At 38.0% G+C, this 20,346-nt stretch overlaps 2 protein-coding genes across 2 annotated transcripts in view; one reads left to right on the forward strand and one right to left on the reverse strand.

Annotated features, from left to right (window-relative positions):
* The window catches only part of IL1RAPL2 (interleukin 1 receptor accessory protein like 2), a 1,126,326-nt gene that overhangs the window by 76,700 nt on the left and 1,029,280 nt on the right, over positions 1-20,346 (forward strand). The window contains exon 2 of the mRNA XM_032757406.1: positions 15,202-15,302. Coding sequence (XP_032613297.1) covers positions 15,221-15,302 — 82 coding nt within the window. The 5' untranslated portion in view covers positions 15,202-15,220. The remainder of the gene's footprint in view (positions 1-15,201; positions 15,303-20,346) is intronic.
* LOC116811926 (prohibitin 1-like) lies at positions 3,956-4,457 on the reverse strand. Its single transcript, XM_032757409.2, has one exon. It carries the CDS (start codon positions 4,424-4,426, stop codon positions 3,956-3,958), a length of 471 nt encoding a protein of 156 aa, XP_032613300.1. The 5' UTR covers positions 4,427-4,457.

Genomic DNA, 20,346 nt, shown 5'->3' on the forward strand with positions numbered 1-20,346 from the left:
TTGGAACCAACCCAAATGTCCAACAACAATAGACTGGATTAAGAAAATGTGGCACATATACACCATGGAATACTATGCAGCCATAAAAAATGATGAATTCGTGTCCTTTTTAGGGACATGGATGAAACTGGAAAACATCATTCTCAGCAAACTATCACAAGGACAAAAAACCAAACACCGCATGTTCTCACTCATAGGTGGGAATTGAACAATGAGAACTCATGGACACAGGAAGGGGAACATCACATTCCGGGTACTGTTGTGGGGTGGGGGGTGGGGGGGGCGGGGACAGCATTAGGAGATATACCTAATGCTAAATGACGAGCTAATGGGTGCAGGAAATCAACATGGCACATGGATACATATGTAACAAACCTGCACATTGTGCACATGTACCCTAAAACCTAAAGTATAATAATAAAAAAAAAAATCCTAGAACGAACTACTTAGCTATTGAGAAGATATATGCCTCCTCAAACCTCCAACTCTTCCTTGTCTACAGATAAACTTGCCGGCTGTTTCACAGAAAATGTAGAAGCCACAAGATGGCAACTTCCCACCATAAGATCTACACACTTACCTGCACCATCATCTGTAATTTCTGCCTTCCTCCCATTTTCAATTGAAGATCAGAAAATCCTCCCGTGTATGTCAGATTCCTCCACTTGAGCTCCAGAAACCTTTTTTTAATGTTTTTTTAAAGTGTCCTTACTCCATACAATAACCCTGTGTTTTCTTTTTTTTCTACCATTCCCCTTTTTCTGGCTCCTTTCCCTAATCATTTAGAGCTTGTTCAAGTCCCTCCTATTCACTAAAGAAAAAAAAAGTCTGATGGTATTCCCCCAAACCAGTAAATTCAGTCTAATCATGAGGCAAACATCAATTAAAAAAATTATTCTCTGACCTTCTGCCATATGCTTACCCTATCTCTCTCTTTCCTATCACAGCTAATCTTTGTGAGTATTGTCTCCACTCAGTGTTCTACTTCCTTACCGTCAGTTTACTCTTCAATCTATACAGTCTGATTCTAACCCTGCTACACCACTGATCTGTTTCTGACAATCTTCTTTTGGTTAACAGCCTTTTTACTTGGCTAAATATAAAGGACACTTTTGAGCCTTTGACTCACTTGATCGCCCAGCGTTTAACACAGTTGTCATTCTTGAAATATGCTATTCCCTTGGTGTTCCTCCTGGTTTTCCTTGTACCTTTGTTGTTACCTTTTTCTCAGTCTCTTTTGTAGGCTACTCTGAACCTTCCCAACTCAATTGTTGGTGTTTCTCAGTACTTTATCCTTTGCTACCTTCTTATTTTGCCTCTATCTTTTGGTAGTTCAGCTACTCCTGTGACATTAAATACCATCTCTGAGCTTAAGACTACAAAATATTTATACCAATTCTGTTTCCTTAACTTCTATTAGTATCCTCAATTTTTCACTAACATCTATTCTTAGATGTACTATAGGCAACTCAATCTGTACATGATCTTAACCCCTGATCACCTCGCCAGTGTCAACTCTATTCCTCCTATCTATTAATAACACTCTGTGATTCTGCCGTATTGAACTCATTCTGCTTCAATGAACATTCCATGCCCTCTCAGCTCCAGGCCTTTGTCCAGGCTATTACCTCTTTTTAGAACAATCTTTCCTGTCACACTCTAGGTTTCAACTTAGAAGTCACTTTATCCAGACACCTTTGTCTTTCTCATAAACATGAGTTTGATTTCTTCTCTCTTTGCTTTCAAAACACTCCATATTTCTCCTCTTATTACATTTAAAATACTTCATTGTTGTTGTCTGTGTTTTTTTTTCTTTTCTACTAGACTGTGATCACACAAAAAGTAGATACAATACCTATCATGTTCCCATTGTATTCCCATCATAGGCATACATTAAATTTATTGAATAAATAAATTAATGGATCTTAGGAGCAAATCAGACTAAACAAAGTTATTATTTTCCTTTGGTAAAACTGTTAGAATGATATATCACTATGAAAGCCTAGTCTATCACATGCGTGATCTCTCATGACAAGATGTGCCAATATGGTCTAGTTAAATGGATTTTTTTTTTTTTTTTGAGACAGAGTCTCGCTCTGTTGCCCAGGCTGGCGTGCGGTGGCACGATCTCGGCTCACTGCAAGCTCCGCCTCCCGGGTTCACGCCATTCTCCTGCCTCAGCCTCTCCGAGTAGCTGGGACTACAGGCGCCCGCCACCACGCCCGGCTAATTTTTTTGTATTTTTAGTAGAGACGGGGTTTCACCGTGGTCTCGATCTCCTGACCTCATGATCCACCAGCCTCGGCCTCCCAAAGTGCTGGGATTACAAGCGTGAGCCACTGCGCCCAGCCAGTTAAATGGATTTTAGTATAGTTAAATGATTCATACCAAATTGGTCAACCAGATTAATGGATTAATGCTGACATGTAGAGAGATCTATGGTGGTAGGCCACAGATCTCTGTCATATGTCATATCTTATTCAGAATTTTAAAAATTATTGACTTGAAGGCAGAGAAAGCAAGCTTATGAAATATTCAGATGACACAAAAGTAGGTGGGAGAGTTAATAAAATGAATAAAAGCCTTATGCCTTGAAATGGTCTTCATGATTTGGAATAATGGAATAAAACTAACATAATGACACTTTATAGGGATTAATATAAATCTATAGGTTTAGGATAAACATTTTAAAATCCATTTAATATTCAGGAAGAATGGATTGCATACCTACTGTGTTCTTGTCAATGGTGCTGGGGATGCAAAAAAAAAAAGCATAGCCTCTGCCCTTGAAATAGTTAAATTTTGATGATGATATTAAATCTAGATCATGGTACATAATAGGCTCATTGCACTTTGTATTTTCTACGTAGAGAATGTTGTATGCTATTCTAGGTATCATGTTAATTTTACAATATACGCAGAAAGTTTACTATTTAGTTTAAAATTTAAACATTTCAATGGTATCAGTCGGGATAATTTAGATTATGCTATTGTAATAATCCCCAAATCTTGGTGGTTTGTAAAAGCAAAGTTTTATTTTTCATTTATGTAATGTGTTGGCTAGAAGCTCTGCTCTGTGACTCTTCATTGTGCGACCCAGGGTGATGGAGCAACCACCATCATAAATGTTACCAGTCACTGTGGCAGAAGGAAAGATAGCTGTGGAAGGCATCACATTGACAAATAAATAAATACTCTGGCCTGGAAGTGACATGCAACTGTGAGCAATGACTTCTGGTCACAGATAATTGGCCAGAACCAGATGCATCACTCCATCAATCACAATGGGGCCAGGAAGTGCGGTCATATCATGTGACCGAAGGCAAAGAGGTGTAAGTATTTTGAGAACAGAGTTAATGATCACCATTACTATATCGAGTAAAAAGTGAAAATTAACCTTCAACCTTAGACTTTATCCACTTCCCTCCTAAGGATTATAGTAGTGTCAAAAATTCCAAACTTTTTTTTAAGAGATCTGAAGTGATTTTACCTTTATTTCCTTCACTTTAAGCCAATGATGAAATTTTACAATGATTTCTGGGATAGGGGCAGAAGGAAGGTGGCGTTAAGAATCATCGGGACTGTGGCCTAGTCAGCCTTCAGAGGTGCAGGCAGGGTGGGCCCTCAGTGGGACAGCTGGAGGAGGCAGGTAGGTGATGTTCTCAGAAGCTGAGAGCTGGTACGTGATGTCCTCTGCAGCTTCCAGCGTGTTCAGCTCAATCAGGCCGTCCCCTGCGGTGGCCAGTGAGTTGGGGTTCAGCTCGGCTGCCATGGAGTCACCCTCAGCAGAGATGATGGCTGCTATTTTCTGCTGCTCAGCCTTTTCCACCACAAATATGGCCCTCTCTGCTTCCTGCTGATCCACCTCTTTGGCTTCCACTGCTTCTGTGAACTCCTTCCCGAAGGTCGGATGTGTCAAGGACACATCGTCCAGGATGAACCCAAAGGTGGCTGCTCACTTCGTAAGGTTGTCACTCACCTGCCTGGAGAGCAGCTCTCTCTGGGTGATTAGTTCTCCAGCATCAAAGCGAGACACCACTGACTTGAGCATCTTGGTAGTGTTGGATGGCAGCACACGCTCATCAAAGTCCTCTCTGATGCTGGTGAAGATGCAAGGAAGCTGGCTAGTGACAGGCCAGGAGAGGATGCGCAGTGTGATGTTGACATTCTGTAAGTCTTTGCTACCAGTGATGACTGGTACATTATGTGGTCGAGAACGGCAGTCAAAGATAATTGGTTTCTGTACCCATGGGATAGGAAAGTGAGTCCTTTCCCCTACCACAATGTCCTGTACTCCACAGAATCGGTCAAAGACGACAGCTCTGTGACCAGCATCCACATTATATAAGGCAGAATTCAGCATGCTTCCTGCAACAGCTAAGGCCAGGCCAAACTTGCCAATGGACACAAACACTTTGGCAGCCATGTTTTCTTCTGCTGGACCCTCTCACACCTGCTTCCACTCTGACCTACACATGAATTCCCCAGCCACACATACTTCCAAACCTCTTCCTACAGATTTCCATACACATACACACACATTCTTAAGCATGCATACATACATAGATTTTTCCATTATATGTGGAATCATATCTGTTTTTCATATATCTTGTAGATCTACCCATGTCTATCCATACCTCTCTATCTCAGTCTCTTTAATGGTTGTATAGTATTCCATATATGAATGTATCACCCCTACCCATGAAAAGGTGTTTAGTCTGTTATCAGATTTTCACCATCACAATGAATACTGCATTGATCATCCTTGTATGTGCATATATTTTATGCATAATCATTTGGATTGCTGTAGTATAGATTCATAAAGCAATTCTTGAGCACTTTAATTTTTGCCAAATACTATCAAATTGCCTTGTAAAATGCTGTCCTAATTTATAATGTCATAAACAGAATATGAATGTGTACATTAAATTTTGAGAAGACTATTGACAAACACTTTTATTGATGGAAGAAAATGTTAGATGATGAGGGATTTAGACACCACATCAAAAATTGAGTAAGACTCATTGATCAATCAATGAGTGTGATTGAAGACTTTTTGTCTAAACTGCTTGTAACACCTTATACCTACTACTTCTAGGTTTCCTGGCTGGAGAAACCCTGAAAAAGACTAGTCCCTGTCACACATAACACTTTTGATTTTATCTTAATGGTCAGAACTCAAGATTATATCTTAATGATCAGAACTCAATACCTTTCCATATCCAGCTGCTAGGGAGGCTGTGAAATGAAATTTTCATTTTTGTGGACTATGTATGGAGCCCAAAACTGGGGACTATGATCACTACAGAAATCAAAAAGAAACCCTATAATTACTTATGCCAGTTTTTTCCTTTATACTTGCTTCTCCTTGTATTCTCTCCTGAGATAGTCCCTTCTGCTGTCTCTCAATGGTTCATCACTCACTATTCCTCTTATCTATTCCCCTTCTTTGCTATGTCAACTTTTTGAGTCTCCACTTCTTTCTCTGTCTGCTTCTTCACGTTTTTTCTCTTTCTCCTCTACGATTTTTTCCCCTTCTTTTCTGCGTCCTATCCACCTGACTCTATCTTTTGCTATCTCTGTTTTCTTACTTGTGTGCCTTTGGCTATGTTGGTTTCAGTCTCTGTGTCTCTTTATTTCTACCTCTGATTCTAATGGTTAGGGCTAACAATAGACTTGGCTGCCACTTTATGCAGTTATTTTCAAATGACAGAAGTGCTTGAGAATAGGCTAGATATAGGAATGCTGTAAAAAGGATTTCTTGATTGGTTGAAAGTTGGACTAGGTAACTATTGAGGTCCTTTCCAAATTTGAGTTTGAGAGCCGAATTTCCCTCCATAGTAGATAGAATCTGGTTAACATTATTGCATCTCTGTTTTCTGATTGAAGAGCTAATAGGACCTCAGGGCCATCTCTATGTGAATACCAGACTTCATTGCAAATTACTGTAAAATTATAAAATGTAAGAGACAGAGATAAATGTGTGTTGACTAAAGAACTGCCTTTCTCTGTGTATATGTATGTATGTGTATGATTTTCTACATATATACATATATGAAAACCTTGTGAAGATATCAAAATTTTCTTTGATTGCAAAAATGTAACAAGAAATGATTATAATTGTGTGCTATTTGAAACTAGCTGATATTGTAGATTGGGTCTATCAACTGTGTCCAAATGTATCCATAAGTTAAATGTGTTTTGGTTTCTAGAGTCAAGAGTTTGCCATATAGGTACTGCTAAAAATTAGCATGAACCAGAAACTTGACTTATCTGGTACTTTAAGGGAGGAAGGGAATAAAGTGAAAAAGGTAATTTGCAAACTATACTTGAAAATCATTGAAGCATAACATCATCATTACAATTATCTGTCAAAAGATTTAGTTCAATTACATTTTTAAAGCTCTCTCTTCAATATGGCATTACTCATATCAGGATTTGATACTCCAATGAGAGGAATACTAATGCCTTCATTAGCCATTGTCTTAGCGCTTCATTCTTTAGAATTCATCACGTGGCCTTTGGGGATTTTTATGTACTAACCCTAGGGAATCAGTAAACACAAAGATCTCAGGGGAATATGAACTTCAGGAATAAGAACCATTGCATATTTATAGCCATGGCAGGGGGAAGACTCTTTTTAGGAAAAAAAGTAATTTTGAAATAATGGAATAACAGTATAATTGCCATGATAGTAGGTATTATACATGCTCCTGTACACTTTTTTCACACAGCAGTAAGTTGGTTGTAAAATCACCAACAGGAAAAAGTTATAATGTAATAAACCTAAATTTCATTGTAAGGTTTCCAGGAGTAACTCTAGCTGCTTCTGAAACTTTTACTATTGAAACAGATGTGTGGGAACCATATGTTGGGAGCCCAGTGGTCACTGTTGTAAGACATTCCTTGATCAATGATGATATTTCAGGCTGACTGATGTTGTAGGTGAACACTGCTAGTAGATTGATTACACTGGCCTTTCTCTTTGACTATTTGAATTGAGGCAGTTTGACAGATTGTCCCTTTCAATGGGAAATCTGAATCACCGACTGAACATGCTAAAAAAAAAAAAAACCACTTATTTTACTAGGTATTCCCTTAGCACTTAACAAATATAAGTTGCTCTTCATTGTCTTGCACTTGACTAAGTACTCTACTATGCATGTATCACCACAGTGAGGTTATAGTTCCTTGAAGAAAAGAAGCTACATTTTATAATCTTAGACTTGGTTTATGACTCCCATAGCATCTAACTTCTAGGGCAAAAATCGTTCAGTAGTGGTTAAGAGATTGGGGTTTGTAGTCACACAGACCTACATTCAAATCCTTTTTCCATAATTTATTAATGTCATGACCTTGGGTAAGTCACAAATGTCAGTTTCCTGGAAAGTAAAATGGAGATTATAGTAACTTATAAGATTGTTGAGAGGATAAAATGACATATAACAGTTTAGCACAATGTCTGGCCCACACAAAGTGCTCAATAAATTATAATTATTATCATCATAAAGTATAATCATTGTTCAGCAAAGTTTGTTGAATTAATTGACTCTTCTGTGGAAATGGGATTGGTAAATATATGGACTTAAAAACTTTATATGCTCACTTTTTCTAATTCTGACTGATTTTAACTGACAGGAAAAGTAGCATATGAAATAATTCTGTAGTTAAATTACACAGTTCCAGTGATTATTTCCCTATTCAAAGTCAAACATTAACTATTTTATTTCACAAAGAATAGGGAGGGGTGAATTAAATAGGGAAGTAGAAATATTTCTGCATCAGTTATTTTCCACATGTATCTCTGAATATCAGTTATAAAATATAGTTCATGTTTTTGGTGAATATGATCACATAATGTCCACTGGGCAAACAGAGTTTTTAAAGGGCTCTCTCAAATCATCTTTTTTTGCCACCATTTATAAAATATCAGAATTCTAAAAATGATATTCGATTTTAGCAAGTTATGGTCCCTACACACTGTCAGCTTTCAGACAGAAATCATGAAGGTACAATCATGGATAGAATAGGTTTGGGGTAAGGAGAGCTTGGCAGACTCCTAAAATCTAACCAGTATGGTTGAGTTGGTAACTAAGTGAATATATATAGCAGGAAGAGCTATAGCAGAGATGAGCCAATGTTCTTAACAAAGTCACTGGGGTTATATAAGTTCTAAATTGGGGGGTAAGACAGAGGAGCTAGAATGGGCACGTGGTTCAAGAAAATTTTGAATCATAAGCCTTCCTTTGAAAGTTCAGAGCCTACATAATCATCTGGAGATCTGACAGATAAGGTCTATGAAAAACAAAGAATCCTGTGGAGTACTTAATGGTCTCTTCAGTCTTGGTTTGGGGTCTCCAAAAAGCAGAACTCTAAAGATTTGGATGTAGGTAGTTTATCTGGGAGGTGATCCCAGGAAGTACTGCAAGGAAGTGGCAAAGTCAGACTGGAAGGGAGGTAAAGCAAATAAGCAGGTTGCCACTCAATATTACTGGAACATACCAAAGGGTGAGGGAGCTAGGGTATTTACTCACCAACTTTCACAATTGATTGAGAATCATTTAGTGAATATTAACAACCTGGCACTTCTAGTCATCTCCTATACTGGCCAAGCTGCTTTTGCAGTTAAAGAAGCCCCTCTGGCAGAGAAACATAGGAAGACTTCTGCAGATGACTTTTAGATATGGGTCAAAGAAGACATGGGCAGGGCACCAACAGTGTTTATGACAGCAGGAAATATAATACCTCTCAGATTTGGATAATCCCATGTTAGACAAGAGATGTTCTATTTCAAACAAATGAGTAACTTGAAAAAACACCAGAGGTTTCCACTCATTTGCATTATTTAAACATTTGATAGGATGTTATCTACATAGATTTTGTTCTTTCCATTAAAAATATTTATTAATTAGTTATGTGTCTGGCTCTATGCTAAGTGATGAGAATAAAACAGTTAGTGACTAAGTGGCTGCCCTCATGAAGTTTACATTCTAGTGGGCAGGGAGTAGGCAAAGACAACCAAGCTAATAAATTTAACTGATTCATTAAGTGTTTCAACTTATTGGAGTATAAACTTGAAATGGTATTTTTTTCCACTAATTGATATTTACTCTGTTCTGCTGTATTTACCCTCTTCCACTGAGAGATTAGGACAATGATAAACATTTCAATCTGATTCTATAACTTTTTAGCTGCTTTAAGATATTAGGAGAGTCTCATACTGATTTTAAAGCTTTGGCTTGCTTACTCCAAGCCCCTATCTGATGCAAATGCTTCTCTTCCTTTTTCTTCAAATAGATGGGACATGGCTCTAGTGGCTAGGAGTTTGGGGATGTGTGTGGTAGCCTTTCATACATCTCTTCTTATTTCTTCCCTTTCGCCTGTGCCTGTTTTGGTATTGCTTTGGGAGGAGAGTTGCTGGGGAAGAGGGAGAAGAAAAAGACAGATGCTTGTGACTGTGTGTGTCTTCTCCTTGGTTGGTCACAATTGCTCTTCTAGCTGTCTATAGGCACTATATAAACAGGTAGTTATAACAGCCTGCTGATGGGAGGCTTCTCCAAGCATCTCCTCTGGACATTGGAAATCCCTTGCAAGATTATTACACCTTCTGTCAGACCTTCAGCTGGTGCCATCAGATCACTTTATTTTCACATGCATTCATCTTGCCCCATGTTGCAAAGCCTCTGGCAAGAATTGTGCAGTTACCTAGTCCAGCTTAGACCTTTGGGCATATGCCAAATTCATTTTCCGTGTCTCTTGGGACCCAGATATGGCTGTGTGTTGGGAGTAGGTGAGAATTAGTCTCGGTCCTCTTGTCATCTGGAAATCTCCAACATGCCACCTCTCCCCAGGGTTCTTTATCCTAGCTCCAGTGGTGCAGGGGAAGTTCAGCATGTCTAATGGTAAGTATATGGTTAACTGGGAAATAAAAAGCCTGTTTTCCTTGTCAAAACGTAGCCTTCTCCTCCTTTCCAGGTTCCTTTGTTTATTGATGGAGTTGGGGTGAGGTGATATGGAACTAGCTGCATTGGTTCATTGTGCTGGTGGCTTCAGACATCAAACTGGAAGTTTTCTGAATTTAGGATATCAGGTAGATCTTTAGGGTCAATTCTGGGAAAAGAAGATCCTACCAAGCACTTGATATCACCCTGTTACTCTTATATTCTGGGTAAGGCTCTATACCTTTAGGCACAAACTAATTATTTAAAAAAATCTTTATATAGAATACTGGACCTTTACATGTCATCCAGAGGCTATTCTTGCCTTTCCAGGTTTTCTTCCATTCATTATTTCAGTGATTGCTGTAGTTTCACCCTCATACCTCCCATTGCCATTTTTTGTATCTTGAATTTATCATGAGCCCAATGTACCTGAGTGGTGCTTATATTCTGATTATTTTAAAGGACCCTAGTTGAGCCACCATATAGGTGACCAATTTATTGATTTTTTTAACTCAATGGGGACAAAAACTTAAAGATGATCCCCCCCCACCTCCAATGCCTACTGGTGGCACTTTACAAACTCCTTTCCCTGTTATGGGATGTGGAGACTTAATAACAGCTTGGTTCAATTCCATATCCTTTTCAGTTATTTTTGATTTTGGAAGAGTTTCATTCTAATTGCTTGAGACTCAATACTGTTCATTTAAAAATGAACTCTAGTGTAAAAACTCTTCCTATCACATAAACAACTGTAAGTGCTGATCAGTCTTATGAATAAAACAAGCAAAGATGTGAGCTAGAGATTGACAGAGTTAAGATTGGGTAGTTGAGAAAGGCCTTTTTGTGGGACTCAGACATGTAGGATATTAAGAAACTGCGAAGAGTGGAGAGTATCTCAGGAGAAAGACAAAGTGCAAACGCCGTGAGGAAAAAAAAATGCCTTGGCACATTCCAGGAACAGACAAAATGACCATCATGGCTGGAGCATAGCCAGCAAGGTGGAGAGCTTTGTGAAATAAGATCAAAGAGGCACCTGGGGGCTCCACCTATAGGCCTTTGAAAGTCTAATGATTTGAAATTAGGTACAGTGACACCTCCAGCTTTGTTCTTTTTGCTTAGGATTGTCTTGGCAATGTGGGCTCTTTTATGGTTCCATATGAACTTTAAAGTAGTTTTTTTCCAATTCTGTGAAGAAAGTCATTGGTAGGTTGATGAGGATGGCATTGAATCTATAAATTACCTTGGGCAGTATGGCCGTTTTCACGATATTGATTCTTCCTATACATGAGGACGGATGTTCTTCTTCCATTTGTTTGTGTCCTCTTTTAATTCGTTGAGCAGTGGTTTGTAGTTCTTGAAGAGGTCCCTCACATCCCTTGTAAGTTGGATTCCTAGGTATTCTCTTTGAAGTAATTGTGAATGGGAGTTCACTCATGATTTGGCTCTCCGTTTGTCTGTTATTGGTGTATAGGAATGCTTGTGATTTTTGTACATTGATTTTGTGTCCTGAGACTTTGCTGAAGTTGCTTATCAGCTTAAGGAGATTTTGGGCTGAGATGATGGGGTTTTCTAAATGTCCACTCATGTCATCTGCAAACAGGGAAAATTTGACTTCCTCTTTTCCTAATTGAATACCCTTTATTTCTTTCTCCTGCCTAATTGCCCTGGCCAGAATTCCAACACTATGTTGAATAGGAGTGGTGAGAGAGGGCATCCCTGTCGTTGTGCCGGTTTTCAAAGGGAATGCTTCCAGTTTTTGCCCATTCAGTATGATATTGGCTGTGGGTTTGTCATAAATGACTCTTATTATTTTGAGATACATTCCATCAATACCTAGTTTACTGAGAGTTTTTAGCATGAAGGGGTGTTGAGTTTTGTCAAAGGCCTCTTCTGCATCTATTGAGATAATCATGTGGTTTTTGTCATTGGTTCTGTCTATGTGATGGATTACATTTATTGATTTGTGTATTTTGAACCAGCCTTGCATCCCAGAGATGAAGCTGACTTGATCATGGTGGATAAGCTTTTGGATGTGCTGCTGGATTCAGTTTGCCAGTATTTTATTGAGGATTTTTGCATCAATGTTCATCAAGGACATTGGTCTAAAATTCTCTTTTTTTGTTGTGTCTCTGCCAGGCTTTGGTATCAGGATGATGCTGGCCTCATAAAATGAGTTAGGGAGGATTCCCTCTTTTTCTGTTGCTTGGAACAGTTTCAGAAGGAATGGTACCAGCTCCTCTTTGTACCTCTGGTAGAATTTGGCTGTGAATCCATCTGGTCCTGGACTTTTTTTGGTTGGTAGGCTATTAATTATTGCCTCAATTTCAGAGCCTGTTGTTGGTCTATTCAGAGATTCAGCTTCTTCCTGGTTTAGTCTTGGGAGGGTGTATGTGTCCAGGAATTTATCCATTTCTTCTAGATTTTCTAGTTAATTTGTGTAGAGGTGTTTATAGTATTCTCTCATGGTAGTTTGTATTTCTGTGGGATCGGTGGTGATATTCCCTTTATTTTTTTTATTGCATCTATTTGATTCTTCTCTCTTTTCTTCTTTATTAGTCTTGCTAGTGGTCTATCAATTTTTTTGAACTTTTCAAAAAACCAGCCCCTGGATTCATTGATTTTTTTGAAGGGTTTTTTGTGTCTCTATCTCCTTCAGTTCTGCTCTGTTCTTAGTTATTTCTTGTCTTTTGCTAGCTTTTGAATTTGTTTGTTCTTGCTTCTCCAGTTATTTTAATTGTGATGTTAGGGTGTCAATTTTAGATCTTTCCTGCTTTGTCTTGTGGGCATTTAGTGCTATAAATTTCCCTCTACACACTGCTTTAAATGTGTCCCAGAGATTCTGGTACGTTGTGTCTTTGTTCTCATTGGTTTCAAAGAACATCTTTATTTCTGCCTTCATTTCGTTATTTACCCAGTAGTCATTCAGGAGCAGGTTGTTCAGTTTCCATGTAGTTGTGCAGTTTTGAGTTAGTTTCTTAATCCTGAGTTCTAGTTTGATTGCCCTGTGGTCTGAGAGACTGTTTGTTGTGATTTCTGTTCTTTTACATATGCTGAGGAGAGCTTTACTTCCAACTATGTGGTCGGTTTTGGAATAAGTGCGATGTGGTGCAGATAAAAATGTATGTTCTGTTGATTTGGGGTATAGAGTTCTTTAGATGTCTATGAAGTCCACTTGGTGCAGAGCTGAGTTCAAGTCCTGAATATTCTTGTTAATTTTTTGTCTCATTGATCTGTCTAATATTGACAGTGGGGTGTTAAAGTCTCGCATTATTATTGTGTGGGAGTCTAAGTCTCCTTGTAGGTCTCTAAGGACTTGCTTTATGAATCTGGGTGCTCCTGTATTGGGTGCATATATATTTAGGATAGTTAGCTCTTCTTGTTGAATTGATCCCCTTACCATTATGTAATGGCCTTCTTTGTCTCTTCTGCTCTTTGTTGGTTTAAAGTCTGTTTTATCAGAGACTAGGATTGCAACCCCTGCTTTTTTTTGTTTTCCATTTGCTTGGTAGATCTTCCTCCATCCCTTTATTTTGAGCCTATGTGCGTCTTTGCATGTGAGATGGGTCTCCTGAATACAGCACACTGATGGGTCTTGACTGTTTATCCAATTTGCCAGTTGGTGTCTTTTAATTGGGGCATTTAGTCCATTTACATTTAAGATTAATATTGTTATGTGTGAATTTGATCCTGTCATTATGATGTTACAAGGCTATAGTAACAAAAACAGCATGGTACTGGTACCAAAACAGAGATATAGACCAATGGAACAGAACAGAGGCCTCAGAAATAACCACATCTACAACCATCTGATCTTTGACAAACCCAACAAAAACGAGAAATGGGGCAAGGATTCCCTATTTAATAAATGGTGCTGGGAAAACTGGCTAGCCATATGTAGAAAGGTGAAACTGAATCCCTTCTTTACACCTTATACACAAATTAATTTAAGATGGATTAAAGACTTAAATGTTAGACCTAAAACCATAAAAACCCTAGAAGAAAACCTAGGCAGTAGCATTCAGAACATAGGCATGGGCAAGGACTTCATGACTAAAATGCCAAAAACAATGGCAACAAAAGCCAAAATTGACAAATGAGATCTAATTAAACTAAAGAGCTTCTGCACAGCAAAAGAAACTACCATCAGAGTGAACAGGCAACCTACAGAATGGGAGAAAATTTTTGCAAACTTACTCGTCTGACAAAGGGCTAATATCCAGAATCTACAAAGAGCTCAAACAAATTTACAAGAAAAAAAAAACCCATCAAAAAGTGGACAAAGAATATGAACAGAGACTTCTCAAAAGAGGACATTTATGCAGCCAACAGACATATGAAAAAATGCTCATCATCACTGGTCATCAGAGAAATGCAAATGAAAACCACAGTGAGATACCATCTCACACCAGTTAGAATGGTGATCATTAAAAAGTTAGGAAACAACAGATGCTGGAGAGGATGTGGAGAAATAGGAATGCTTTTATACTGTTGGTGAGAGTGTAAACTAGTTCAACCATTGTGGAAGACAGTGTGGCGATTCCTCAAGGATCTAGAACTAGAAATACCATTTGACCCAGCAATCCCATTACTGGGTATATAACCAAAAGATTGTAAATCATGCTACTATAAAGACACATGCACATGTATGTTTATTGCAGCACTGTTCACAATAGCAGACTTGGAACCAACCCAAATGTCTGTCAACGATAGACTGGATTAAGAATATGTGGCACATATACACCATGGAATACTATGCAGCCATATAAAAGGATGAGTTTATGTCCTTTGTAGGGACATGGATGAAGCTGGAAACCATCATTCTGAGCAAACTATCACCAGGACAGAAAACCAAACACCGCATGTTCTCACTCATAGTTGGGAATTGAAAAATGAGAACACTTGGACACAGGGCAGGGATCATCACACACTGGGGCTTCTCGTGGGGTGGGAGGTCGGGGAGGAATAGCATTAGGAGAAATACCTTCTATAAATGACGAGTTAATGGATGCAGTAAACCAACATGGCACATGTATACCTATGTAACAAACCTGCACATTGTGCACATGTACCCTAGAACTTAAAGTATAATAAAAAATACAAAAAAATTGAACAAGAAAGTCTAATGGAAGGAGTTCAGATTTCACTCTAAATCCAGTGGGAAGCCACTGAAAAGTTTTAAGCAGGGAAGCTGACATGGTTTAACTGTGAACATTCATGTTTTCTTCTATATAATCCTTTTTTTTTTTTTTTGACTTTTCAGCTGTCAAGAAAAGTGAAGGATGAAGCCACCATTTCTTTTGGCCCTTGTGGTCTATTCTGTAGTCAGCACAAATCTGAAGATGGTGTCAAAGAGAAATTCTGGTAAGTTGCTGGCAACTTGCCACGATTTGGTCAAAAATGTATGGTTTTGTGAGCATCCAGAGGGCACCTGTGCCTTTAACTATGAATGTCTTTAAATAGAAGCACTCGTATTCCAGTTATGTTGGAAAGTAGCCAAAATAAAAATGATGTTTAAGCCTACCACTGAGAAATTGTTGGGAAATCAGTGGAATTTTGTTAAACTTCAATGACCAGTATACTCTCAGTGGACAATGAAATGTTAAGGGCCTACTCAGAGTTGGTTACATTTGCTAGTGAATAAATACCTGGGAGCAAACGTTTACAAATGAGAAGGTAAGAAACCTTTAAAAATACACATCCTTTGCCTCCTAACTGAGTGTGTAGCATTACAGTTTAAAGACTTTGATAAATATCCGAGTTTTAGTTCCTTATAGTTGTACCCAGTTGCTAACAGGCAGAGGTCTATTGCCTCCAAGTTTAGAATTGTTAGCTAATTGCCCGAAGAGGAATTTCTTGAGAAGAAATATCTATTCCTAGAACATGTTGGTCTGGCAGGCAGCCATGACTGTACTAAGAGATTAGCTGTAGCCCGTAGATAGTCCAATCAAAGCTTAATCATTGTTTAATAATACTTGGATATATATGTCTTTCAGTTTTGATTATACATTCTAGCTGTAATTACAAACTTTGCATGAGATTTTAAGAATTGATTTTCTGTCTGTAATCATTCTAGTAAGACATTGAGGAATGTGTTATTATATGGAAACAAAAGATTATGTTGAGGCTTTCTACTGGCTTCTAATTCAGTTATTTCTGAGAATTAAATGTATTTGCTTTACTTTCTCATTAAGTATCAAATCTAGGCAATAAAATGCATGCTTACTTTTCAAAGCAATAAATGTGGATTGGGGGGAGGTGCTTGGAGTTTGGTTAATTTTGTTTCGTGAGGTAAGAATACTTACTAATTGAAATACCTAACAAATAGTTTTGTCTTGAATTGATAGCATATTAATAAATCTTTCCAAAAGTGGGAGATTTATCACAGACTATAAAATAGAGTAACACTGCTGAAGTCCAAAGGATCCTGGAGTGATAAAAATAGGGCAATATATTGTCTTTTTCTCTTCTTATAGACTCAGGTCTATATTTAAATTACTTTTGTATGTTGTGACTCTCTTTCAGCTGAATTTGTATTTAATATTTTACCTATTATCTCTCCAGCTCAGCATATCATTCATGGCTGCCTTTCCTTGCTTCACTTTTGAAGTCCCATTTTACTTTCAATCTTGGTTTAAATTGATAGTTGCTGAAATAAAATATTTAGAGAGATTGCTTAGCAGCAAACATAACCTGTTGAACCAGATTGCATTTTCCTCACTCAGTCATGTCATAATGTCTGGAGAAGATCCGAAAGGAAAACAAGAAACGAGAGTTTAAAAAGTCATCTGTATTATGGTAGCTTAATTGAAGTAAAATCCAAACTGAAAAAAAATAAGTTGCTGTCAATGTATTCTGTCTTATATCTTGGTTTGCTTATTATATAAGAGAAGAGAGGCTGTTAAAATATATATAGTGTATATTTATATATATAAAATATATAAATATATATATACACACAAATATATATGTGTGTGTATACACACACACACACACACACATATACACATATAGCTGGGCTATTACAGGTGGCTCACACCTGTAATCCCAGCATTTGGGAGGCCAAGGTGGGTGGATTGCTTGTGCTCAGGAGTTTGAGACCAGCCTGGGTAACATGGTGAAACCCTATTTCTACAAAAATGTAAAAATTAGCTGGCATGGTGGTGCACACCTGTAGTCCTAGCTAATCAGGAGGCTGAGGTGTGAGAGTATGGCTTCAGCCTGTGAAGCAGAGGTTGCAGTGAGCTGAGATCATGCCGCTGCACTCCAGCCTGGGCGACAGAACCAGACTCTCTCTCTCTCGATATATATATATACACACACACACACACACACACACACACACACACACACACACACATACATATAGAAGGTTATCATTAATGCACAGATGTCTTTAAAAGATCAACTTTTTAATGCTTTGCCTCTTTAGTTTTGCTTGTTAAGCATGAGGCTATTTGTGGCTTACTAGGGGTTCTTAGCTTTGTTTTCTTAGTGTGGACAAATGGTATCATATCTGCAGTCAGCTTCATTGAAGAAACAGTACCCAAAAAGATATTTCACTTAGAGTCATAGTGTTAGAATGGTTTCAGTCTCTGCTTCCCCATCCCTTTATGCTGCACCCCCCCTCCATCCCTGCCAGGGCAATAGCAATTGTAATACTGGAACAAAACTTCTTACAGGTCTGTGCAGTCGAAATCATTTGAATGCACAGCTGGTTCTTTTATTTTATGCCTTACTGCTTCTGTTTATGGTGTATACGGAGTAGGCAGAAAAGACTAATAGGTTAGTGTTGGTTTGTGCTTGTCTCTGTGTGTTTTTTGTTTGTATGTTTATTTATTGTTTCATAATGCAAAAAAGATAGGGCATGGGATGAATAAAAGACATCCTAAGTTGCTGATGAGAACGAGGATACTTTGGAGCAGTTCTTTTCAACTCTACCTTTCTGTTTAGCCACCCCCATCATAACCCCCTCTCCAGCCCTATACCTCTGTTAATATTGTTATTTTATGTAGAAAATATAATTATTTGCACTTTCATTATCATAGTCCTATTTGAGTTACCTTATCTTTTGCAGAACATTAAAAATGCTTTGGCAAATCTGTAGTACAAATTTTTGCTTCATGTAGCTCGTGAAGTCCTTTGCTCATTGCCAATCAAAGAGATCCAAGTTTAAGCTCGCATGGATGTTCTTCATGGAATCACTAATGGAACTCATAACTTTTATTTTTTTTCCCTCTTCCCTTCCCTCAAGGCAAGAAATGAAAAACAATTGCACCCTTTATTCATTAACATTTACGACTGTTTAGTGCCAGATGTGAAGCTAGTTATGATGATTTCTATGCAGTTCGTTGTAGACGCAAATCCCTTTCACTGAGATCCCTACAACTGCTGTTGCTAATGGCCACCCTTATGCACAAGACAGACGACCAAGGGTGGAAGTTTTTTCTTCTGCACTTGTCAAACATGGAAAAGAACTCAGTAACAGATGTGAGTTAGGTTTTTTGTTTTGGAGGTTGGTTGGTTTGTTTTAATCTTCTCTGGGTACATATTGGAGCAAACCTGCTTTTGGGTGGTGTAAAATTTTTAGAGGCAATAGCACAGGCTGTTTCCATGTAATGCCCATTCACGCTGGGTAAGTCCAACAATCAACCCTGGCTTGGGAAACAGCAAAGATGGCTCTGAGGCTGCATCTAGGGCCTGATTGTTTTAGAACATAGTAAGATGCACAGCATTTAATTTTAAGGACTATAGCTGATTATTCAAGTGTAAGTTTTTGGTCTTCTTCACATAACACTCCTTCAGTTTTCACTTTTTATAAATTTAGGACTGGATAGATAAAAGTTATTTGGAAAGCCTACTCTATCAAAAACAAGTTTACTTAAAGGTGTCATTCTTTATGGCAGGAAATTGGCTAATATCTTGATGATCAATAGCAGAAATGGCCATTTATTTTTCCTGTAGAAGACACAGGTACCTAAAACTAATTTTTAATAGGGTGGGTGGGAGCAATTACTCTTCCTCAAGAAGTCACTCAAGACCTTCTATTTAGCTATTTTTTAACCTGAAAAACATGTCCCCAGAATATACATGGACTTTATTATTTGGGACATTAAATCATCCCCTTAACTTTCTTTTGGCCTTTGCTGCTGCTGCTCCTGCATGAAAATGTGAGCCATGTTATGCAGTTGTTGGCATTCAGTTCTTCCGGCATGGACCTCTGTATCAGAGAAAGCATCAGTCTGATGAGTGGGTATGTTAATATTCAACCCAAATTGGGTCATCTTGCAGTCAGTTCATCTGGAGGATGACCTAGCACAACAACTTCTCAGTGTTGGGAGGAAAATTGCAGAGCTACCTGCATATCTCAATCAGCTAGAAAATGTAGTCCCCAGTGGTAAGAAGAATGTGAAGACTTGCTGGCACACAGTGGGTATTTAAAGATATATTTTGGATGGACTTGAAAGAACCACTCAGTTCCACGTAATGAGAGAATGGCTTTATTTAGGGCTTTGGTTTATAAAATTATGATATTTTCTGATTGTTGATGAGGAAATAACAGCTTGTTTTCACTAAAATACGTTTGTTTTAGAATTTCCAGTTAGATAACTGAGGAAGACCATAAAGGCAAAAGTAGAGGTTATGTGAGCTTACATTTCTGGCCAAAGCTAGAAAGGGACTCTTATACCACTTCCAAGTAAAAAGAAAATAACTTCTTTTGTGAAATTTATTGTTATATAATTAAAAATAAAATGAACCATGCTTTGAACCCTCAAAGGAAACAATAAAATGTTTTATTTAAAAATGCTGGTTAGAAGTAATGTTGCTCTGTGGATATTCACACTATGCTTTTAGCTGTAGAGTATAAGAACACTAGAAGTTAGAAAATCAACAATGTGATATTGAGATCTCATCTCCTAAATGTATTCTAATGAGCTAAGATCAAGGAGGAAAATACTTCCCAATGATTTGTTCTTTAATTGAAAGGGACAATCTGAGACTTGGCACTTTTATCTCTTTAATTAGGGTGACTTCTCTGGAGGAAACTGGATCTTTGAAGGAAGGGAAAGTGGTACTAGAAGAATTGGTTAGGTCATTGGAAGTGATATAGGACAATGTTTGGAGTATAAGACAAAGTTTAGAGCAACTAGATAATAGGCAGGGATGGGAGATATCGGTCACAAAGAACTTGTGGCCAGAATTGAGCTGAGTGAAACACACTTATTGAATAAGTTGAAGGGGAAATAATTTTACAGTTCTTATCATTGAATTTTATATGGCCAAAGGCATACTTGTTGAACTGTTACTGTATGTGCAACATTCCACCAGTCCTGAGGTGGGGCTGACGGGGAGGGAAAATAAATCAAAACTCACTTGTTTAAAATACTTAATATCATTGGGATCAATG

Source organism: Hylobates moloch, unplaced genomic scaffold, assembly GCF_009828535.3.
Source record: "Hylobates moloch isolate HMO894 unplaced genomic scaffold, HMol_V3 SCAFFOLD_7, whole genome shotgun sequence".
Classification (NCBI taxonomy): domain Eukaryota; kingdom Metazoa; phylum Chordata; class Mammalia; order Primates; family Hylobatidae; genus Hylobates; species Hylobates moloch.

Coding starts and splice junctions, on each gene's coding strand:
- LOC116811926 (XM_032757409.2), bottom strand. CDS start 4,426: ATGGCTGCCAAAGTGTTTGTGTCCATTGGCAAGTTTGGCCTGGCCTTA.